The sequence below is a fragment of the Dama dama genome, chromosome 13 (assembly GCF_033118175.1).
Source record: "Dama dama isolate Ldn47 chromosome 13, ASM3311817v1, whole genome shotgun sequence".
NCBI lineage: Eukaryota > Metazoa > Chordata > Mammalia > Artiodactyla > Cervidae > Dama > Dama dama.
Window position 1 is genome coordinate 48,317,105 of NC_083693.1, and position 26,077 is coordinate 48,343,181.

At 35.8% G+C, this 26,077-nt stretch overlaps 1 protein-coding gene across 2 annotated transcripts in view; it reads right to left on the minus strand.

Annotated features, from left to right (window-relative positions):
- PRKD1 (protein kinase D1) overlaps nt 1-26,077 on the minus strand; it is a 341,747-nt gene that overhangs the window by 55,657 nt on the left and 260,013 nt on the right. Inside the window, exons 5-6 of one of the 2 annotated variants that reach the window (XM_061159052.1) lie at nt 14,843-14,866; nt 1,268-1,478 (exon numbers count right to left, since the gene is read on the minus strand). In XM_061159052.1, the coding sequence (XP_061015035.1) occupies nt 1,268-1,478; nt 14,843-14,866 (235 nt within the window). The remainder of the gene's footprint in view (nt 1-1,267; nt 1,479-14,842; nt 14,867-26,077) is intronic. The other variant, XM_061159053.1, reaches the window with a different exon arrangement.

Consider the following 26,077-nt stretch of genomic DNA (forward strand, 5'->3'; position numbering starts at 1 on the left):
ATTTATTCTCACACAGGTGTGGAAGATAGAAATCCAAAATCCTCCTCCAGAAGCTCCAGGGGAGAATCCTGATGACTGGATTCTGATGGTGGCTGGCATTCCTTGGCTTGTGGCCACATCACTCTAATGTTTGCTTCTGTGGTCATGTCACCTTGTCTTTCTCTGTGTCAAATATCCCTGTCTCTGTCTGGTAAAGATGCTGTCATTACATTGAACTCTCCTGGATAATTCAGGCTGAACTTCCCATCTCAAAAGCCTTAAGTTAATCACATCCACAGAGACCCATTTTCTATATAAGGTACCATTTACAGGTTCTGGGGATTAGTACTAGGACACCTTTAAAGGCCAGTATCAGCAACCACAAGTATGGACACAGGGGAAAGGTTAGATGATGATCAGAAGGGAGGCTAGGGTCAGAGCCAGAGGAGCAAGATGGAGAGCTATGTGTACATGGTGAGGGGAGGAGGGAATGTTCACGGGAATCAACCTGGGATCAACATCCAAACAAACAAGGGTGGTCAGGAAGCCTGTCTGAGATGACGCTAACCATGCACCTTCCGGCTGGTCCCTCCAGGCCAGAGTAGGAAACAGAGGACAAATGACAGAATCCTGCCATTAGAGGAGTGTGAGGTTGAGCCAGGGAAGGCCACTGAGGCAGTGGGGGAAGGAAGGGTAAGCCTTTCATCTATACTGACCTGTGAGTGAATTAGAAAACACAACCCTTTCTCAACATGCTTCACTATCAGCCTTGGAAAAGTATTATTACCACACTATTGTAAGAGCAAGCGCACTTTCAGGGACAGTACTGTAGGTAACACAAATCTAATGAGGCCCCTTAGATCTACACAGAGCTTGCAGCATCACAGATGCTGGAATAAACATGTCCAGTAGGGTGCAAGAATCAGGGCGAGTGAGGTTGAGGAGCTCCCTGGTCCAAATGGGAGGCTGAAGGAGGCTTAGGTAAGATCCAGCATGGGCTTCACTGCTGCCCGTGGGTAGGTTTCTATAGCCATCCGTCCATCACGTATTATCTCAGTGGGCTAGCTCCACTGAAACTGTCAGGAGGAGGTGGACAAAGGAGCAGGAGGTGAAGGTCTTGAAGGCTGTTTTCTTTGGTGCTGATGTTGTAATCACAATGATTTTAAAAGAAAATATTAAAACCAGGCATTCATCTAGAAAGACAGGTTATGAGGAAAACAATAATTTCAAATGGATGAGGATCAAGTGTTGGCTGGTGACAAATACTTGGTGGCAAAGCTATCCTTACCTTTGCACTGCAGGCCCTGCCTGAAGAGCCCCTTGAGGAGCTTCTTGCAATACTGGCACACAGTGGGCCGGGTGTACGAGTGGATGACGAACGTGTGCGGCACTTTAACTTTGGACAGCAGGATCTTGTCGAGCTGGATGGGTCGCCCAATGTACGACTGGGAATTTGACCTCTTCTCTCGACCAATGAAGGACTCAGATGGTGACTTTTGCTATACGTTTGAAAGACAACAGGGGACAATAAGTTGTAAAAGACTGATTTATATGTGTATGTATTATTATTTTCATTTTGATTTAATTTTTCAACAAAAGGGTTCACATTATTACTGAGCCAAGGCACCAGTGCAGAAAAACTGACACAAAGAGAAAAACCATTTTCCCAATAAAACACACCCAGCTGTTCAGAGAGCAGTGATGTTCCCAGAGTGATACGGTTAAGATGCAAGTGACCTTGACACAGCATAATATATTTATGTATTTTTAAACTGCTTTTTGGTTTACTATTGCATTTAGTGGATTGATTGTTAAGAAGTCAGAGGAATAAACTAAAACTATGTTTCTATTTTTTAATGTAATTTACTTCCCCTTTACTTCTTACTTGAGTACTTTGCTTTTACATTGAAAACAGAACTGGAGATCAGAATATTTGAACCTGATTTCTGGGACTTTAAAATAATTTTCAGCTTTTTAGCTTCACTTGTTTTAATGGAGAAATATAAAGTTGAAAGCAAACCAAAATATGGTTCTAAATCTCACTGCATACACTACTTCACTGACATTTACTAAATATTCACATGTACAAAATGTAAGAAATTCAGGAGGATAATAAATGAAAAGCAAATCTCCCCAGTCTGTCCCACACACTACCTCATCTGAAAAGGGCTGACAGTGTCTTTGGATTTTCTCCAAAAAAAAAAAATGTACAATTTAAAATTATTTTTCAACCATATAAAAGTAGAGTTACACTTATACTATCATTTATATAATTGAGAAATTTATATAATTTATATCATTTATATAATTGACTACTAGTTTCTATAAGATTCAAAAATATTAATGTTTTGGTTACAATTATACCTCTGTACACTCTGTTTCTCATTTTGTAATTATGTCATCAGCTCAGTATATAGATTTAAAAAAAATAAATGAATTAAAATGAACTGTGTTTCCAGTGTTTTTGAACAATTTCATGGTATCTCTTGATATCATGGAAATGTACTTGGGAATCATCAGAAATAATCATTGGAATAAAAGAACTGAATTACTTTTTAATAGTCATTATAATTATATAATTCATTTATTAAGCTCTTAACTTAGTATTAACCCTGAATAATCACTGTTTTAGGTACCTTATAAGACAGGCCTTGTTATCTACAGTTGAGGCATCTAATTTTGGGGTCAAATGCTAGTACATAGTACAGTCAAAACACAAACCTACATTTGTCTGCTTCTAGAGCCCTTGTATCATCACCTTACTTAGTTAATTTCTAATTTGGGTAATTACTGAAAAGATGAGAAACAAATCATATATACATATAATTTCTATCCCTTTCAATGCCTATCTGCATCAAATGGGAAAATTTTGATTTACAGGTTTCACTAGCTGCAATAAAAACAAATTTGAAATGAGGCTCTACTTAGGGATATTATGTCTACAGCTACATTTATAACTTCAATTCCATAAAAAACTATGAAGCAGAATTATTCTGGAAGGGCTCAACTCTTACAGAGACATCATGGGAGCTTTTAAAAATGAGTCTAAGGTTTGCCAAATCAGAATCATAAATACATTGAATAAATACCTTCAATGGAATTTAATTTTACTGGAAAATAATTAAATTCACTGGGTTAGGTCCCTGTTTTAACAATCCAACGGGCCACTTTTAAGTACACTAAAATGAAAAGTGGTATTTTTCCACAGTTGGAAAGTTTCACCACTCAAAATAAAAGCTGATCTGTTGTCACACTTTCTTAGCAGACTTACCATGTTCTCAAATTTGGAAAATCATATGAAAAGTTGATCAAATTACTTTCAGTTATTTTCCTTAAGAGACTTAATTCTAAGCTGTGTAGACAAAGCCAGTTTGATGGTGGATTATTCAGTATACCATGGGGCAAATTCACTTAGATGAGCAAGAGGCAACCAGATAAAGCTGAATGTTTTCTTCTCACCCAACATGGTAACATTCACATAAACACTACCATAAACTACAAGAACCAGAGTTATTCCTGAGAAGAGTTTTCATTTATTACCTCCAAGGCAGGATTACATTAGAAATTTTAAAATGTTACATGATCTTAGGGAAAAGAAACTGGCTATTGTTTTGTGGCCAAGTCTGTACTACTCATTCAGGCAAAGATGAGATTCACACAGCCACATGTGCCCTTTTCACTGAGTAACAATAAACTGCAGATTTATAATGTCAAAATGAAGACTAAAAAAATTTTTAAAAATGAAGACTAATAGCACTGAAGATATGATAGCAATTTAAGATTTTTAACAACATTGTCAAAGGGTCCTCTTGTCATTTATGTATGGCATCTTAAAATCAACTAGCAACACAACCAGACATTCTCATGATTCCCTTTTCTTACAGTTCCAAATATAATCAGTCATTTTCAATGCAGCCCCTATTTCTAAATGAAAAAGTGAAGTTTTAAAATCATGAGATGGGGTGCATACATGCGGGAATTGATGTACTACTGGAAGGAGACTGAGTTGTTAATTTTACTACGTAACAAACACTTTGGTAAAGGGATGGTCTGTCTGCAGAACTGTATTCTATGTTTCTGAGAGTTTACACATATACATTTATACCTGCTTTTCCCTGTTACGCAGCAAAATTAAGAGCTAAGACAAAAAAAGAAGACTGGGTTACTATATGATGACTTTGTAAATGCTTATTGAAATATTTATCCATTCTTCAAAGTGTGGAAAAAAAGGCTTACTGATATATAAGACATTGTAAAACAAACATAAAAATAAGATCCTATGAAATAAGGCCATTGACCTGTAATATAAATTTACATTTATAATATTTATCTATATATCATTGGTTACACAAATGTTTAACAACCATCATTTCTGGAATCCTGCCAATCATCCCTTCTAATAATATAAAAGCAAATAAAATGCTTCTAAGGATTTTCAGAATCAGTGATACATTTTGATTAATAATTCATAGTTACCATTTTAAGAAAGTTACTAGTTGTAATTTCCATTTTTATGTGAAATCTCATTTGAAGGTATATACGCCAAAAATCCATATTACCATATTTTTTTGTTTGATGCATCAAGCTACAGAGTAGGCAAAAATTCAGAAGTTAGTAATTTTAAAAGAAATAGAGGATGGTTTAAAAAATCTTATTGATCTAAATTAAACTAGCTTGGACTTTAAGATAATTTCAATAGGAAAGCAGACTTACAATTCAAAGGGTAATGCTGACTTAAATAACTAGTTTTTATGGAAGAATCTGACTGCAATGCAGAAGCCCTGGGTTTGATTCCTGGGTTGGGAAGATCTCCTGGAGGAGGGCATGGCAACCCACTCCAGTATTCTTACCTGGAGAAGCCCATGGACAGAGGAGCCTGGCGGGCTACAGTCCATGCAGTCGCAACAAGTCAGACATGATGGAGCGAATAAGCACAGTACATGGATGTTATGCATTATTATACAAAGTGAAGAGATATGGTATCATTGTATTTCTTCATTAACTTACTTCATTTTAATATTTTTTATGTACTTGTATATTTGTATTAAGGGAAGTGAAAGTGTTAGTTGTCAACAGTGTCTGACTCTTTGAAACCCCATGGACTGTAGCCCGACAGGCTCCTCCATCCATGGAATTCTCCAGGCAAGAATACGGGAGTCGGTAGACATTCCCTTCTGGGGATCTTCCCGACCCAGGGATCGAACCGGTGACTCCTGCATTACAGGCAGATTCTTTACTGTCTGAGGCACCAAGGAAGTATATTTGTATACTTAATCATTATAAGTACATTACCTTACATTTTTAAATATGATCTTTAATTATGGTAGAGAAAATTCTCGCTTACCTACCAATACTAGTGAAGTTTTTACTAGGTTTACTAGTTTAACTAAATGGTGTTTAAATTAATCTCCATCGTTACTTGCTGTTCCAGTCTGGCACTGTGTATTGGTGAACCTGGGCAATCTGCAGAATGAATGTTGTGTTTTTTTTCCCCCCTGGGAATAGAGAGGAAAGTTGAAATATTTTGGAAAGGGAGCAGCAAACAGCAACATTTTGTTTCATTCTGCTTAATTATCACGTGTAGAGCAATGACTGGCTCAAAACTCTGAACAGATATAACATTCTCTTCTCTATAATTATGGTAAGCACATGCAAGAGGATGTGCTTCTAAAAATTTACATTTTTACATTAGCCATTGGTCTTATGTACTGTTCTTTTCCTGAGTGGAGGAGTTTGGATCCAACTGTAGGTGTGAAACTTTTTTGAGAGCTGACATCACTGTATGACATGGTGTTGGTATGGACTGATGTCAGTGATCTGATTTGGCAAATTACAGATGATGAAGAGTATAAAGATCTCTCTTATTTTCATTGTAAGAAGGATCACAGTCATGAACGGGAGAAAATATGAAAACAGAAAAATGATGAAAGCTGAATTTTAAAGCCAAGATTAGACATTAAAGATTCTAGAGATTAAAATGTTTTTAAAGACTGTGGTTTCCTGAAGTGTCTGTAACATCCAAATGTTAACAGTGTTTCATGTGAAATGACTGCCAAAGTTAAAAACTGTATGCCCTGAACACCTACTTATAGAGACAATGCATCTTGCTTTTCTAGACACTGAATCTGTTTTTTAACCTGGTATATTAAATAATGACTCAGCAAGTTTGGAACCCTCCCAGGAAATGACTGCTTAGATTACATTATGGAAACTCCAACTGCCAGCACATCTTTAAACATTCAACAGGACTCTGAAACAATTTCCCAACAAGGTATATTCCACTTCACAGTTCAAAATGAATTCTCTTTATTAGTAAATCTAAAAAACAGAAGGGAAAAACTGCCTTTACTTGTGGTTTCTTGTCATTTATGTAAAAATTAAAAATAAGATTTCCTGAGAGATAAAAGTCACTTTATAAAAAACAGCATTCAAATGAAACTTTATCCAGTATTAAAATATTTATGTTTCATTAACTAAAACCTACTTCATAGACCCATAATGGTGACTGAATTTGGAGTGACATGAATTCCTATTGAGTTAAAGAGAAATGCAAAAGTTAATACTTTTGAGTACACTCTGATGTCTCTTTCTGGATTCATCATTTTCAGGACTCCTTTTGGTCTTAATCATTAACACAATGGGGCTTCCCTGGTGGCTCGGAAGGTAATAAATCCACCTGCAATGCAGAAGACCCAGGTTCAACTACAGGATCAGGAAGATCCCTTGGAGAAGGGAACGACTACCCACTCCAGTATTCTTGCCTGGAGAATTCCATGGACAGAGGAGCCTGGTGGGCTACAGTCCATGGGGTTGCCAAGAGTCGGACACAACTGAGTGAGTAACACTTTCACATTTGCACTTTTCACTACATAATAAGCTCCTAAGGGAAGGACAGTGTCTTAACCACATTTGCCTTCTGTTAGTAGAAAGAAGAACCTGGTACATGGTAAGTAATAAGCAATGCTTGAACAATACTGAGTATTTTCAAGAAATAAATGTATGCAAATAATGAATGAGAAATTTCAATAGAGATGTTCAAAATATAGACTGCTAATACAAGCATTTAAAAAAAATTAGTATTACATGCACTGTAACACTGACACACTTGCTCTCCAGAATTTCAATTTTGAGAGTACAATTGACTAAGCAATGCTTCTCACTGGAACTGTTCTCTGTACTTATCTGCCTGCTCCTCATCCCTACTCAGCATATACAACATGTATACAATATCTATCATAACCCTTCTGCTCTAAGAAGAGGACAGGTGGAAAGCTCAAATATGCATCTGTAGGCTGTTAATATTAATGGGTGTCAGGAATGCAACAGAGAATGTTGGAGATTATGGGAAAAAAATCTGAAAAAAACTTTGTTATTACTCTGAAAAAAATTCTGAAACCGTCAGTCAACGGAATTTGGGAATATATCTGGTCATGAGGAGGAGTTTGAGACCTCTGGATTAGATAAAGACATAAAACACTTTCTATAACTTTTGTATGTACCAGATTTTTTTCACGGCACTTTATGTAAATTCATCAACTCATTTCAATCTCATGATCACTTGGTTTTTTAAAGATAAGGAAACTGAACCATAGAAAGATTATATCATCTGCCTAAGATCATACAGCCTGTAAAATGCAGAACCATGAACTTGGGTAGTCTTGTTCCGGGCTTGCTTCCTCTTTTCTTAGTCTCTCCCAGCTCTCATATCCCCTGATTTTAAACTAATATAAAAATAGAAAATATTTTCTGCCCTTCATTTAAGTCATGAAAGAAGAGTTCATAGAAATGAGAATAACAAAACAATAGTACGTTCTACATGTCAAGTGCACTGTGAAAATATTGTGACCCATTTAACCTTAAACCACAGAAGAGACTTTCAAGCAGTTTGCCTGTGCTTGGAGGATAGCATCAGAGTCAAACATGTGTTCCAGAACATTATGACTAGCAGAATATATAGCTTCTATTGTTAAGTATCACTCAGTTACCTGCCTACTTTCCTATCCAGCTGCTGTTATGCTTAAAAGATACAAGCATAACTATGTGACACAAAGCCAACCAAACATTAATCTTTTATTACTAAAGTTTTAAGATCTAGCCTTTTTGATTATCAAAGAACTGGGCAGAATAGTGCCTTATAACAATTTGCCCCTACTGCTATCAAGATGGATCTACCTAATTTAACAAGTGTTTCCTAGGACAAATCCTACCCAAAGGCTCAAGTCAGATGCTACAGGACAAAGATTAGTCAGTAACAGTCTCCGTGCCCAATAAGCTTGCTACCCAACAGAATTCTGGACACACATAATTGTTATTTTTCACTTGCGCCCTTTCCTTCTTTAGGTTCTGCCATACTCTTCAGATTCCAGGTCATACATCACCTTCTCCAAAAGGCCTCAAGACAACCTCATTTCCTGCCCACATCCTTTCCACACTCTTTTTCTCTCTGGCACATCATACTTTCTCATCCAGGGCAACTACTGCAGCCTACATCTTGTCTTACTTACCTGTTTATTAGGTAAACAAAACTATCTCCCTTCAGTAGAATATAAGTTCCATAAGAATGGGAACGTGACAATTTTGTTCATCACTGTATCATCAACTTCTGGAAAACTGCCACACAGAATAAGTGCCCATATGCATCCAGGTTCAAAGAAAAAATAAACCACTTCTATGGTGAAGATGAAGGGGTCATTCAGAAAAGGAGTTTCCCGAGGAAGAGATACTGGGAGTAGACTCTGAAGTGAGTCTTGCCATGCAATGGCTATGTTAACTATTATTAGCGGCCAAAATTCTCTTTAGGACAATTCAGTCCTCCCAGTCTTTGGACTGACTAGAGATTTCTTTAATATACTCTGAAGCCTGTTTATCCCACTTGGAAATAATTATCTAGCCTCACCCATCATCATTACTAGGGGAACATGACAGTGAATGCTTAGTCTGAGGCTCTTTTATGAAGGGAAAAGAAACGATTGACGTCGTTCCACAACACTTAGATGAGTATTTCATCTCAAAAATGGGGAATCTGGGATTTTCCAGAGCAGGTTCTGGGAAACAGGCAAGTCTCAACACCCCTATGAGATGGAGTTCACATATGAACACTCAGGTGCCATGCCCTGTAATTCCCTGAGTAGAGGGTACGGTGTTTGGTGAATTTTAAATTGTCTGGTGCTATTCTGTTACAATTTTGACTCTATAGGCCTGGAACTACCTGCCAAGCGTGCAGATAAATGAGTTTGGCTACTCAGTTGGATACCCTAAATATACAGCATAAATAAAATCTAATCAACACCTTTTCAAAACAGTGAAAAGGACTGCTACAGGGCAGGAAAAAAGTGTACCTCCTGCTCAGAGGTGATGGATGCTGTTTCACAGTAGAAAATCCACTTTTAATGTTTGAAGCAATTTGTGAAAGCTTTCACACTAATAAAATATATAATCTCTTAAAAATACAAGGTGATCTGGATTTGCTGAGTGCTAAAGCAGTCCTGGAAGTTACATTAACTTTTATATTGCCTCACTCTTTTTAAGTAAACAGAAATGAAGGATAAAGGAATCTAACTATTTTCTTAAGCAATCCACCCTTTCCAGGGAAAGCACTAGACCTGTTGGAGAGTTGTTACAAATTGCATGCACTGTTCTTCCAAAATGTCAGTTACTTACAGCCTGTAAATCTGTGGGCTCTTGGAGGAAAGGGGGAACATAAGACCACCTCTCCATAAGGAGACACTTGAGGGCAGTGTAACCTTAACGTCACATGCTATACATATATTCATAAAATAAAAATGGAGCATTTCCACTGAGGAAGAAAATAACTTTTCATGTCAACAAGTGGAGGGCTTTGTCAGATTTCATCTACATATAGAATGTCAACTGGAAGGTAAGCAGATCATGTGGAAAATTCAAGAATAGAGATTTTAGGGATACATATTCTCATAGTGGGCTTCTGTGGTGGCTCAGAATGTAAAGAATCTGCCTGCAATGCAGGAGAAAGTGAAAGTGAAGTCTCTCAGTTGTATCCAATTCTTTGTGACCCCATGGACTGTAGCCTACGAGGCTCCTCCATCCATGGAATTTTCCAGGCAAGAATATTGGAGTGGGTTGCCATTTTCTTCTCCAGAGGATCTTCCCCACCCAGGGATGGAACCCAGGTCTCCCGCATTGCATTGCGAGCAGATGCTTTTATCGTCTGAGCCAGCAGGGAAGTACAGGAGACTTGGGTTCAATCCCTGGGTCAGAAAGATCCCCTAGAGAAGGGTATTTGACCCTGATTGAATTGACAGGGGGCCTGGCCTCAGTTTATGAGTTCATGGGAAAGCTGAATGAAACAATCTGGAAAGATGCTTTCCTATTGATTACTGCCTTGGACACACCAAGGAGAAGCTGGAAAAAGCATGACATAAACACAGTGCAAAGCTGCAAAGTTGCCTCTCCATTCAAAAATGGCCCACAAGGGTAACTCTACAATATTTTATAGAATCTTAGCCTATAACAGTCAATGATGATAGCATGTGTGTATATGTGCACATGTGCTTTTGCAAGAATCAAAGAGTAGATTTTAATGCAACTTAAAACAGAGAAAGAAAAGTATGAGACTTTTTTCTTTACCTACCAAGGAAGAAAAAAAAAAAAAGAAAGAAAGAAGCTGACTTTTTCAAGTATAGGAAAGAATTAACTCAGTGAAATTATGTCAGTGTACACAGCTACAGAGAGACAGACACTTCCAAAAACTGGGCTATTTGGGGGAAAGTCCATTTGTTCATAACTTCTGGACTCTGTTTCATCTTGCATCTCACTATATTTATTACAAAAATTGCAATACTCTTATTACTCTTCTTGAGAAGGGAGTGATGAATTCACCTCACCAGACAGAACCAATCTAATGGTTAGAACCAGATCTTGTGGACCAAGTGAAATGATGTACCTAAATATTTGTGAACACACTGATAAAACATTTTAGAAACTGAAATATTTCTAAAGTTTCCAGAAGTTTAATTTATAGTACCAATTCCAATCTTCCACTCTCTTCACTCCTCCTTATTATTTCTTCCATACAATCCTTTATTTTTTTCCTGGGTCAGAACATTTATGACAAGTAAAAACGAGCAACCTTTTTTCATAGTACTCAGCTTGGAGCACTGTGGTCACAACTGATGAATATGGCAAGTTGGATGTGACACCAGATGGGTACAGACCGCCACTGAGCAAATGCTTGTCACTGGTAACAGGGCGGGTGTGGGGCTGTTTTGCATCTTAAAGCAGAGAACAATGCTTTGTGTCTTAAGGCATGGCTTGTGGAGGAGTGTTATAGAGGCCAAGGTATCTTTGCGATATGAGTGCATGAGTCTTCACTAAAGATTCATTCGTTTAAAAGATCAATCGGTAAATGTGGACAAGTGGTATATGATGTCCCCTTCCTCAGTGGAGTTCATGAAGAACTCTCCAGCTGTGTTCACATTTAGAATTACACATCTGGAAGTCTATGTGCAGAGTATGAAATGATAATGTACATGTGATAAGCTAGACACATTGAATGAAATCAGGCAACAGCTGATTAACAGCACATCAAAGTAGGCCTCACACTCTTAATTTTACTGATGGGCTCCTTCCTGACAAACCTACTACTACATATACTCTTCTGGCTCTCAGGAGAAGGGCTGCTTGAAGAATTCTTGGATGTCTTTTCCTCACTGGAAGTATACACTGGAGAACTAGTTTACACAATCATCAAAAGAAATCTCGAAATATCTGGCTAATGTACTACATCGACGTCATGGCACATATTGAAATGGAAAAACGACTTATTCATTCAGATTAATCACCAGGATTCCTGGAACTCCAGAACACAAGCGTAACAAGTAAAGTCTCTACCTCTAGATAGACTTTTGCTACTTTGGAAAATATCCTGGAAAATATTTGGCCAGAAATTTCACCATAGTTACATTCAGGATTAGAAATAACTTTTCCTCCATTATTTGCTCATTTGAAAGGAATCTATCTTGACTCTTATAAAGCGTATCACGATCATATCCAATTACAGGTAGATAATGTAATACTGGTATGCTTGGGTTTTTAAAAATTTATTAATGAACAGAAACAGTAACTGAATGAGTCATTTTGTGGGGAGAGTTTCTAGGAAGTATGCAGTAAAGAGTTCCTTTTAGTACAATGCTTGTCTTAATTAAATGGGGCTCAGTAAACTTTATAAAAAATAATAGCAGTTTACAGCAAATTATTATTTAGAAAATATGTATCCTCTCATAAAAAGTTAAACTGAATATTTTCCAAATTCTGTAAAAAAAAAAAAAAACCCTAAAGGATGTGAAGTGTAAAGAGTCAAACATAGGAAAAGCTTTCTAAATAAGCAATTTATATTCTAATAATATCTGTAAGGCAGTGTGAATGCTAAGAATTACCAAAAGACTTGTCTAGAAGCATTTAATTTCACACACACATACACAATTCTAGAGACTTTTAACTTCAAAGCTGTAATAGCAAATGTTTCCTTAAAGACATTTTAAAACATTTAAAATAACTTCAGCAAAGTTCTTAAATTTTTAAAAAATTCCATAAGGCCTACCTAACTTAAAAAAAAAAAAAATCATGCCGTGACTGTATCCTGTCCTTTGTATTTCCATTACAAAGAACACCAGTGTTTTAAATTCTGTTCCATTTTCTAACTTGACTTCAGCTCACTCATGTAAAGAAAAAACTATTCTTTTGAATGATTTGAAAAGAATATAATATTTAATCTGCCTACAATGATTTATTTTCAATAGTATTCCACTTATAGTAAGATAAGGAGTGAAAATGTGTTTTCTCTGTTTTAAAATATCAGTATGGGAAAACCCATCAAAAACACATGTAAAACTGAAGATATACTTCCATCACAGATTAACAGTCAGAATAGTACATATTCTAAACAACAACCAACAAGCAACTCAATAGAGAAAGAAACAGGGAATTCATCACAGGTAAAATACAAATGGCCAATAAATGAAAAGCTGTTTCTCTTCTCTACTAAAGAAATGATATTTATTAATAGAAATTATTTTACCTATCCAATTAGCAGATAATTGGATAACTTAAAAATACTGATAAAATTGACTGTTGGGAAGAGTATGAGGAAACAGACTCTCATACACTGTAGTCAGTGAAGTTATAAATTTAAACTTTTACAACCTTTTGAAGAACTAGTTGGCCACAAAATGCATATATTGTTTAGTCTACTTGGCTTCTAAGGATATAACCTACTGGAGTCATTCAATAAATACTTACTGATAAACCTATAATTAAACCTCTAGTAAGTTTACAAATGTGCAAAAAGTACAGACAAGGACACCTATTTCAGTCCTGCTTTTTAAAAAGGAACCAATCTAATCAATAGATTAATTAATATGCTATTGCAATGTAATACCAGGAGCTTCTACAGAAACTTTTTGTTTGCATTTTGTTTCCCTCGGGAGCTAATCCATGAAGGCCTAGCTGCCTGTAAACTGTACAACTTGCATAGAAAAGTCAGCTACTCTTCAGTCCTCTTTTATACAATCTGCTCTGAGTTCAGTGCAGGAGGGTGAAGGGGAAAATGCTTCCTATCCTTGTTTGGCTTTATTCCCAAATGATAATTTGAAGGGAAAGATACTACTCCACATTTAAAATTATGTCTGGAAGGCACTGCAAATTACAAAATTTAAATTTATAAGAATATCACTGACCTAGCATTTACTCTGGACTTTTCTAAGTAGGGCACATTTTGAACTAGGTTGATTTTTCAAACATGGGAATTTACTATTATTGAAGCAGATCTCTTCATTTTACATCTTATGAATCAAGCTATCTTGACTTCTCAATTTTATTTAACCCAGAACATGTTCTGGTTGTGTTTTCATTAGCGTCCTTTGTTAGAGTTACCTTAACAAGACCATTTTAGAATGGACACTGATAAGGGTATTTGACATTTATAGTCTCGTGAAGGAAAATAATAATATGTCAACCCTCAATTCACCAGAAGTACAGAAAAGAAAAATGAAACATTAACAAGTCAACTGATCAAAACAAGTTATCACAATAACAGCACTTACTGTATATCCTGCTTTAACACTTGACTTCTCCCCAATGTTTAGGTCATTAATTGCCTAAGACGGATCAAAGTCAATTTCTGAGGGGGTATTTCTTAAAACCATTATGAAAGAAATGAGCTTCTTTTCCATATATAATTTCTTCTTGGATTGAGACCTTAATGCATACAGTTGCATACCATCCTTTCTAAATAGACTGTGATTAGACTATAAATTGACTGTGATGATACATTAAGAAGAAGCTCCTTTTTTGAAAAGTTATAGTCATTTTCAGACAGCGGCTGCTCTGTGCCTTACTGTGCCAACCAAAACTGGTGGATATCAGGATAATGACCTCACTTAGCATGGTTCTGTGGTACCAGCACCAGCATACAGTTCTAACACGTGTGCATTTCAGTAAATGTGCCAGCAGGGTTCTGTTCTCTTCTGTGTTCTATACTCTCCTCAACTGGTCTGCTCAGTCTTGTAGAAAAGACACAAATATTATGGAATCAAGGAATCTAAGGGCAAAATTTAATCTAACGAACCATCTATTAGTCTAAAGCATGCATTGCTCTTTGTCTTACCGAAGACTGTGAAAACTTGAACAATAACATCAGGAAAAGAAAACCACCACCACCACCACCCGTGGGTTTTCTGCAATTTAACAGGTTGGATTCTGAGCTAAAACTCTGACCTGAGTATTCTCACAGAATCAAAACAGATAACTGTTTGATGTTAATTTAATATTATAATGCTGGTTTACAAAAAGATAGCGAAGCACATTTCTAAGTAGAGATAGTACCTACCTCAAAGCCAGGACTCACAGGAGACTGAAACATGAAGTTGTAAAGAGCAAAAAGCAGACAACGGTGCAGAATAAAGGAAGGAAAAAAATAAGAGAACCATGTTATTAGAATAAAGCGATGCAGGTTGCTCAACAATATTATTAGCAAATAATAGATCTGTTTTCAACAAAAAGCAAAATGTGATACTAATCAGTCTTTGTAGAACAGAAACATCTGGGTTAGAAATTACTTTTTAATATTTAAATGGGACTAGAGACTTTAAGTTAAGATTGCAAAAACAGAGTTTATAGTTTTGAGCTGGTAGAGGGGGAAAAAATATCTACTTATCAGTGTCAGTGATGAGAGACAGTTCATTCACCTTGATGAAAATAAATCAGAGACAGAACGAAGCATTTTGACCTTTAAGTGAAAGATGAGATTTTTCTTCACAATAATTCAGCCTCTCAATGGGAAAAGAAAGGAAAAGGTCATCAAAGTAATCAAACGTGAGATAGTTGTTATCTGCCTTCAGACAGGAATAAGCTGATGAATAATCAGTATCAGTCAGTACTGTATAAACGTTTAAAGTCCAATATAGGCTTAGAGTTTTGATGAGAGAAATATGTCTGTGGTGTATTCTTTGCTCATTTTAGAGTCTTTGATGCATAGCATTGCTTTCCTGTCTGATTTCATTCAAGTTTGAAATAGAATTCAAAAGTTGAAAAGTTATTAAAACTTTTTTAAGAGGAGGAATATCAATGAAAAAAACATTTTGGTTAAGTAAACAAGTATCTGGTAATTTATGCTGAATATGCTTTTTTTCATCTCTGTTTCCTCAAGCTTTGAGGGTCACCTCTGTTTGATAACTAGAAATCAAATCTAAACTAAAAATAGTTGACTCTCTTAAACAAAAAAATGCATGACTGTGTTTTGAAATCAGTATTGAATAAACCATTACACTTTGAGAAAAATCCCAGTATTTTTTCTCTCAATCCCTAAGTATCCTAATTTGCAATCTACTGCTAAACCATTTTGTCAGAGACTTTGGAAAGTGATGTACATTACACTGAGGTTCTGCTAAGATTAACTGTTACTCAGCAATACCTGTGCTAGATTACTGGATTAACAAAGCATGAGCAGAACTCAGGGACAACAATGGCTCATTTGGCCAGATCCAAACATGATTTTGGAGGAGAAATTATATAATTCTGTTTCAATGTACTTCTATGGAACATTTTCAAACAGAGGCAAAACTTTCTCTTTGGGAGAAGTCAATCAAATTTCCTCAATTTCTAAAATAAGATATGATTCTTGTCATCAACATATCTCATATCCAAAGCACAGGATTTTCTTCCAGTGTAGCTCTGAATGTCTTTATTCTGGGCTATCATCAGAATTCAAGTCTAGCTTGGTGCTGGGTTCAGTGCTCGATACTTGAAGATGGCCTAGGCAACATGCATTGACTTATTCCTTTAAGTTACCATTTCTAAAAGACTATTTTTTCCCATTAGGTATTTCCGGATTTTGTGAGAAAAGGGGATTCCATATTTGAGTCAGTTTAGGAGCACTGAATTCATTACTGTAAGACTTCTGCGAACCATAACTATGCTTAACGAATACTGTGATGTCCAGCACTTGGATGGACAAAGAAGCATTTCCTAATCTCATCTGACTAGGAGAATGAGTTTTTGGATAATATTTTATAGCATCATTATCTTAAAGAAAACATTATGGGAATCACACACCTCTGTATTTTTCCCTTGCTATCGAATTAGAATCACCAGAAATGTCCATAGGTCACCAAGAAAAAGAGAACCACCTGTTCTTTCAGGAGGTGGTTGGAATAGTCTACTAGAGATTTGTTTTTATTTTTGTTTCCACCTTGAAGGACGATCATATGAATAACAGTTTTATATCTGTGGTGAAGGCTACTGTAGAAAATGTTTACATGTAAATGAATACTATATATATTAGGATGTTATGGCATATTACTTTCATTTAGCACTCAGAGAATTTCTGTTTTCTGTTACTGAATAATGCAATTTCTATAACTTTAAATTGACTGACTGGAGTAATTTATTAAACTAATTTATTAAATTAACAAATTTAATTATTAATTATTCTGATATAATATTTCATTCTTTTGTCACATGATTTGGGATGAAGAATCGTAATGACTTTGTAACTTGTATTAGGATATGCACTTGCTATTGTCATTTTAAAATATCTTTACTGAGGTACAATTTTTATGGCATAAAGTACAGAAAATTCTAGGTGTACTTCTTGATGAACATAAAAGCATGGACCACTACCCAGATCAAGATATAGAATATTTCCAGCATCCAGAATGGTTCTCTCCTGCTCCCTCTTAGCTTATTGATCAGAACTTCAGACACTAGATTCATAAGCATATAAACTTTGTGTCCATTTTTTCCCCTAAATATTATTTTTTGAGATTCATTTATGTTGTTGAAGGAATGAAAAGTTCCTCAATTTTATTGCTGTATTGCTATATACTACTATTCCATTGTATGACTTTATCATTATTTATGTGTTTCTAGCTTTTAGCTATCATCAGTGAAAATGCTAAAAAACACACTTGTAACAACAGGATTCACACTGACACCACTCCCCTGCCCCACAAGATGAAATAGTTAGGTATCCATGTAAAAAATATGAATAAGATTTATAAGAGGAAAAATACAAAACTTTGATGAGTGACATCAAAGAGCTAAATTAATAGAGATATCCCACATTCACATTTAGGAAGACTCAATACTCTCAATTTTTCAGTAATTCTCAACTTCACCAATAAAGTCAATGCAATCCCAATCAAAATTGCAGCTAATTATTTTATGAATATTAAGAAAGTGATTCGACATCTTATATGGAGAGGCAAAAGACACAGTATAGCTAATGCCGTACTGAAGAGAAGAATAAAGTTAAAGGACAGATACTATTCAACTTCAAGAGTTACTATAAAGTTATAATAATCAAAACAGTGCAGTGTAAGAATGACAAGTAGATCAATGAATCAGAATAGTGAGTCCCCAAACAGGTCCCCATATATACAGTCAATTCACCTTTGACAAAGGATCAAAGGCAATGAAATGGATAAAAGATGGTCTCTTCAATAAATGGTACTGGTGACTCACATATAAACAAACGAATTTAGATGCAAACATTACATGAATTAAATTAATTAACTTAAATTAAGAAGTGCATTAATTTGTCTATGCCCATACCACCCGGACTATGTCTGGCCTTGTCTGATCTTGCAAGCTAAGCAGGGTTGGGCCTGGTTAGTACTTGGATGTGAGAAGTGAATTAATTTTAGTTATTTTAATTCTACATGAATCATAGACCTAAATGTAAAACACAACACTATAAAAATCACAGAAGAAAGCATAAAAGAAAACCTAGGTGACCTTGGATATGGTGATGCCTTTTAAAATACATAACCAAAGAGACAATCCATGAAAGATAAGCCCGATTTCACTAAAATGAAAAACTTCTGCTCTGCGGAAGACAATGTCAAGAGAATCAAAAGATAAGTCACAGACTAGGATAAAACATTTGCAAAATATTAGCAAAAAACACATCTAACAAAGACTGTTTTCCAAAATATACAAAGGACTCTTAAAATTCTACAATAAGAAAACAAACAACCCAATTTAAAAATGGGCCTAACACCTTAATAAACACTCACCAGAGAAGATATACAGATGGCAAGTAAGCACATGAAATGAAGTTTCATATTATAATATGCCATCAAGAAAATGCCAGTTAAAACAATGAGAAACCACTACAACACACCTCTCAGAATGCAAAATCCAGAACAATGACACCAAATGCTGGCAAAAACGTATGGCAATAGGAATTCTCATTCACTGCTGGTGGGAATGCACAATGGTGCAACTGCCTAGAAGACTGGCAGTTTCTGACAAAACTTACCATATGATCCAGCAAATACACTCTGTGACATTTACCTAGAAGAGCCAAAAAGTTATGTTCACACAAAAACCTACTCTCACTGTTTGCAGATGACATGATCCTCTATATAGAAAACCCTAAAGACTCTACCAGAAAATTACTAGAGCTAATCAATGAATATAGTAAAGTTGCAGGATATAAAATTAACACACAGAAATCCCTTGCATTCCTATATACTAACAATGAAAAAACAGAAAGAGAAATTAAGGAAACAATACCATTCACCATTGCAACATAAAGAATAAAATACTTAGGAATATATCTACCTAAAGAAACAAAGGACCTATACATAGAAAACTATAAAACACTGATGAAAGAAATCAAAGAGGACACAAACAGACGGAGAAACATACCGTGTTCATGGATTGGAAGAATTAATATTGTCAAAATGGCTATTCTACCCAAAGCAGTCTATAGATTCAATGCAATCCCTATCAAGCTACCAATGGTATTTTTCACAGAACTAGACCAAAGAATTTCACAATTTGTATGGAAATACAAAAAACCTCGAATAGCCAAAGTAATCTTGAGAAAGAAGAATGGAACTGGAGGAATCAACCTGCCTGACTTCAGACTATACTACAAAGCCACAGTCATCAAGACAGTATGGTATTGGCACAAAGACAGAAATATAGATCAATGGAACAGAATAGAAAGCCCAGAGATAAATCCACGAACCTATGGACACCTTATCTTTGACAAAGGAGGCAAGGATATACAATGGAAAAAAGACAACCTCTTTAACAAGTGGTGCTGGGAAAACTGGTCAACCACTTGTAAAAGAATGAAACTAGAACACTTTCTAACACCATACACAAAAATAAACTCAAAATGGATTAAAGATCTAAATGTAAGACCAGAAACTATAAAACTCCTAGAGGAGAACATAGGCAAAACACTCTCCGACATAAATCAAAGCAAGATCCTCTATGACCCACCTCCCAGAATATTGGAAATAAAAACAAAACTAAACAAATGGGACCTAATGAAACTTAAAAGCTTTTGCACCTCAAAGGAAACTATAAGTAAGGTGAAAAGACAGCCCTCAGATTGGGAGAAAATAATAGCAAAGGAAGAAACAGACAAAGGATTAATCTCAAAAATATACAAGCAACTCATGCAGCTCAATTGCAGAAAAATAAATGACCCAATCAAAAAATGGGCCAAAGAAATAAACAGACATTTCTCCAAAGAAGACATCCAGATGGCTAACAAACACATGAAAAGATGCTCAACATCACTCATTATTAGAGAAATGCAAATCAAAACCACAATGAGGTACCATTACACGCCAGTCAGGATGGCTGCTATCCAAAAGTCTACAAGCAATAAATGCTGGAGAGGGTGTGGAGAAAAGGGAACCCTCTTACACTGTTGGTGGGAATGCAAACTAGTACAGCCGCTATGGAGAACAGTGTGGAGATTCCTTAAAAAACTGGAAATAGAACTGCCATATGACCCAGCAATCCCACTTCTGGGCATACACACTGAGGAAACCAGATCTGAAAGAGACACGTGCACCCCAATGTTCATCGCAGCACTGTTTATAATAGCCAGGACATGGAAGCAACCTAGATGCCCATCAGCAGATGAATGGATAAGGAAGCTGTGGTACATATACACCATGGAATATAACTCAGCCGTTAAAAAGAATTCATTTGAACCAGTCCTAATGAGATGGATGAAACTGGAGCCCATTATACAGAGTGAAGTAAGCCAGAAAGATAAAGAACATTACAGCATACTAACACATATATATGGAATTTAGAAAGGTGATAACGATAACCCTATATGCAAAACAGAAAAAGAGACACAGAAATACAGAACAGACTTTTGAACTTTGTGGGAGAATGTGAGGGTGGGATATTTCAAAAGAACAGCATGTATACTATCTATGGTGAAACATATCACCAGCCCAGGTGGGATGCATGAGACAAGTGCTCGGGCCTGGTGCACTGGGAAGACCCAGAGGAATCGGGTGGAGAGGGAGGTGGGAGGGGGGATCGGGATTGGGAATACATGTAAATCCATGGCTGATTCATATCAATGTATGACAAAACCCACTGGAAAAAAAATAATAATAATAATAATAAAAAAAAAATAAAAAAAAAACCCTATACACGATGCTTATAGTATCTTTACTCATAACTGCCAAAATGTGGAAGCAACCAAGATGTCCTTTGTTAGGTGAAGGGATAAATCGGGACAACTGTGGACAGCACAACAATGGAATAATAACTTAATCCACATTAAAATTATATGAGCTGTCAAGACATGAAAAGACACAGAGGATACTTAACTGTGTCCTACTAGGCGAAAGAAGCCAAACTGGAAAGGGTACATACTGTATGATTTCAACTATATGACATTCTAAAAAAGCCAAAACCAGAGAGAGTGAAAAAAAAAAAAAAAAAAGTCATTAGTTGTAGGGGTTATGGGGAGGGGATGAGGGAAGGATAGAGCTAAGAGGACTTTTAAGGCAGTGAAAATATTCTGTATGATACCATGATGATGAGTAAATGTCATTATACATTTGTCCAGATCCACAGAATGTATAACACCATGAGTGAACTAAAGCAAACCATGAACTTTGTGTGAGTATGATGTATCGATGTATGTTCATCAGTATTAGCAAAAGTACCACTCTGTTGAATGATGGTGATAATGTGTAGGAGCTTTGGATGTGTGGGGCCTATGATAACATGTGGGGGTGTATGGGAACTCTTTATGCCTTCTTTTTGATTTTGCCATGAACCTAAAGCTGCTTTAAAAAAGTGAAGTCTAAAAAAAATGTCTAAATGCTTGCCTATATCTTTCCATGTATGTCTATACACATTTCTGGTAAATATATACCTAGGAGTAAAACTGCTGAGTCACATGATATGTATATATTCAGCTTTAGAAGATAATTGCCAACCAGAATGCCAAAGTTGTTAAACCAAATTATATCTCCAGTAGTAGTGTGTGTGAGTTCCAGTTGTTCAATATTTCAACAATACTTGTTACTATCAGTAACAATACTTGTTACTATTTGTTTTCTCCCAATGATAGGTATTCTGTACTGTGCTTAGTCAGTCCCATCTGACTCTTTGCAACCCCTTGGATTGCTAGACTCCTCTGTCCCTGGGGATTCTCCAGGCAAGAATACTGGAGAGGGCTGCTATACTCTCCTCTAGGGGATCTTCTCAACCCGGGGACTGAACCCAGGCCTCCCACATTGCAGGCGGATTCTTTACAGATTCTTTGCCGTCTGAGCCACCAGGGAAGCCCATGAATACTGGAGTGAGTAGCCTATCCCTCCTCCAGGGGATCTTCCCAATCCAGGAATCAAACCAGTGTCTCCTGCATTGCAGGTAGATTCTCTACCAGCTGAGCTACCAGAGAAGCCCTGGTGTAGAGATATTTCATTGTAGATTTAACTTTAGACTGCTTGATAACTAACGATGCAAAATATATTTTCAACACTTATCAGCTGTCTTCTTTTGTAAAGTGCTGTTCAAGCACTTTGCTTATATCTTAAATAAGGTTGTCTGTCTTTTAAAGTTTCACAGATGTTATTCATACATTTGGATATGAGTCTTTTACAAGATATATATACACATATTATATATATTGAAGATGTTTTCTTTTATTCTATGACTTGCTTTTCCACATTTTTAATGGTATATTTCACTGAAAACAATTTGTTACTTTTAATGGTGCCCAATTTATCAGTTTTTTACCTTTGTCATCCATGATTTGAGTCCTACTTTTAAAAGTTTCTCCTGACTCAAGTTATTGTAGATATTCTTCCGTTCTTTCCTAGAAGCTTCTAATCTGCCTAGAAGTTATTTTCATGTGGTATAAGGTAAGGTCATGATTCATATTTTCCACATACATATACAGAAATACTTGTTGGAAAAAAATCTTTTTCTCACAGCAGTGGTATAATTGTCAAAAATCAGTTGGTCTGTACATGCACATAGTTTCTGGACTCCTCCTGTTCTGTTTCATTGGTTTATTAATATTTTTCTGTTCCTGTGTAATACCACATTGTCTTTATATTTAATCTTGTGTAACACCACATTGCTTTAACTATGACTTTATGGTGGTATGTTTGGGAATTCTCCAGCTTTGTTCTACATCAGGGGTTCTCAAACTCCACACTACTGACATTCTGAACCAGGTACTTCTTTGCTTGGGGGGCTGTCTGGTGCGTTGGTCCCTCAAATCCTAACTGTCCTGGTTGTTCTTGGGTACCTTTAAATATTGTTTTGTTATGTTCTGTTATACTTTATTCAGCTTTTACAATTGCCCCTTATAGGAGAGTCGATTGATACAAGCTTCTTCATAGCTAGGAGCAAAACTTCTGGAGTAAATTATTAACTTTTTGCCTAAGTCTAAGCCTTGCCTAACATGATTTCAAATAAATGACTTTCTTTAACTTTTCCTTAATACCACACAGACATCTGCATTTTTTAAAAAAATGATGTGTAAGTCACAAATAAACTAATTGGATCATTTAAGCTGGAATCAAGATTTCCAGGAGAAATATCAATAACCTCAGACAGATATGAAATGACACCACCCTTATGGCAGAAAGTGAAGAACTAAACAGCCTCTTGATGAAAGTGAAAGAGGAGAGTGAAAAAGTTGGCTTAAAACTCAACATTCAGAAAACTAAGATCATGGCATCTGGTCCCATCACTTCATGGCAAATAGATGGGGCAACAATAGAGACAGTGAGAGACTATTTTGGGGGGCTCCAAACTCACTGCAGATGGTGACTGAGCCATGAAATTCAAAGACACTTGCTCCTTGGAAGAAAAGCTATGACCAACCTAGACAGCATATTAAAAAGCAGAGATATTACTTTGCCAACAAAGGTCCGTCTAGCCAAGGCTATGGTTTTTCCAGTGGTCATGTATGGATGTGAGAGTTGGACTATAAAGAAAGCTGAGTGCCAAAGAATTGATGCTTTTGAACTGTGGTGTTGGAGAAGACTCTTGAGAATCCCTTGGACTGCAAGGAGATCCATCCAGTCCATCCTAAAGGAGATCAGTCCTGAATATTCACTGGAAGGACTGATGCTGAAGCTGAAACTCCAATACTTTGGCCACGTGATGCGAAGAGCTGACTCATCTGAAAAGACCCTGATGCCAGGAAAGATTGAAGGCAGGAGGAGAAGGGGACGACAGAGGATGAGATGGCTGGATGGCGTCACCAACGCAATGCACATGAGTTTGAGTAGGCTCCAGGAGTTGGTGATGGACAGGGAAGCCTGGAGTGCTGCAGTCCATGGGGTTGCAAAGAGTTGAACATGACTGAGTGACTGAACTGACTGAATCTTGACTTCCCTTCTGCAACTGTCTAAAAGTTTATAAAACTGATTTAGTCTTAATAAGTTTATTTATACATAATGAAAAACATATTAGTATACCCTCCTTAAGTACCTACTGAGTTTTTCTTGTTTCCTTCTAACACAAGTGATGATGTACAAAAAGATATACACTCTTGCAGAGATATTAAGCCATTAATTGTCTACATTTTGGATTTTCTTAAAAATGGACTACATCATGGCTGGAATAATGGATACAGTTTACTGTCAAAGTTGATGACAGATAAAGTTTGTCATAAGATCTATGTTGTTATACTTTTCTTTCTATTTTAGCAGCACTACAGAAATGCAAGTTCAACAAACTTGCCAGAAATGGGTAAATTAATAGGATTAGCAATATTTTAATCTGTATGTGAAACAATGATTTTTAAGTTAAAAACAAGGAATCAAGTGTGGAAGAGAAAGTCATTTTCTTACATTTGGGAGAAAATCTGTATTGATGGCAGACATGCAACATGGGTGGTCTAGTGGCATTAGTCAGCAATGCCACCTTTATACAGGCCATTATTCTTTTCAGAAGTGGAAAACATTCTTTACTGTATATGGGACTAAAATATTTTAAATCATTACCATAATATTATCTTTGTGTAGGCATTCACTATAACTTTTAAACTATAGTTACGGGTCTTATGTGTTTTGTCCAGCGATGAAAAGAGACGTATTTGCTGTACTCCAAGTGTGCAAAAAGAGACACACAGGCACCCCCCAGGGACACAAAGGGCTGCGATGAACGTAAAACACACATTTGAAGCCACTATGTCACAAGCACTATTTCCAAAGGCATTTTTCATTTAAAGATTACCTGAAAAGCATTTTACACAAGGTTATGAAAGTTTATATAATACTTTTCAAAGTATCTTGTGGCCCCAAATTTTCCCACCTCATAAATATCTTATTAGATCAAACTTTTATAAGCATTCTTGGCAAATATAGCTGAAAATCCCATTTTTAAAATGTATTTTTCAAACATATTTTTAAGCATTTATTATAAAATTTTCATTCAGTAATAAATCACTAATGAATCTGACACCTGGTGTACAATATAGTTTATAATCAAGTAATTTGAATAATTAAATAATTAAGTAATTTGATTAAATAAAGCAATTAAAGCAATTAAATGATCTGGGTGAAAAACACAAAAACCCGCTTAAAGACTTTGGTAATCTAAATTAAATTTGTATATAAATTATATATATGCAAGCATGTAATAATTTAATTCATATTTATAAACTCTAAATGATATATATATGATGTTTGGAAGTATATATACACATATATATATATGTGCATATATGCATATATTATTAAAAACTGAGATTGCTTTAAAAGAAAAATATTCAGCATTAATTATCTAGATTCTAGTCTATTCTAATGATGAAAAACTTTAGAGTTTAACCTTATGAAATGTTAACTAATTTTTAAAAATATTTTCCTGGTAAAACTCAAAACAATACAAACTGATTTACAATTCTGTTTCTTAAACTTGTTTAAAAGTGTCTATCCTGTAAATAGTATGATTCTCATATTTAAAAGCAAGAATAACTGCTAACTTATAAAATCAATACTTATAAAAATTCAAACAAAATCAAGAACTTCAGAATTAGAAAGATAAAATGCGAATTATTTGAAAAAGTAAATAGAATTTGACTTAAGCACCTTTCAGTAAGAGTATCATTAGTTCTACTACAACTTTCTAGAATAATATATAATCACACACATGTATTCTGAACAGTCACCAAAATATAATATATTCTACTAGCTACTGATGGGCTTTACTGCCTGCCTTACCCAAACAGGTTCACTTCATGAAAATACAAGAAACTCCTCCCGAAAAAGTCATAGTAACAGTGTATGGACTTTTCTTACTTATCAAAATAAGCATTCAT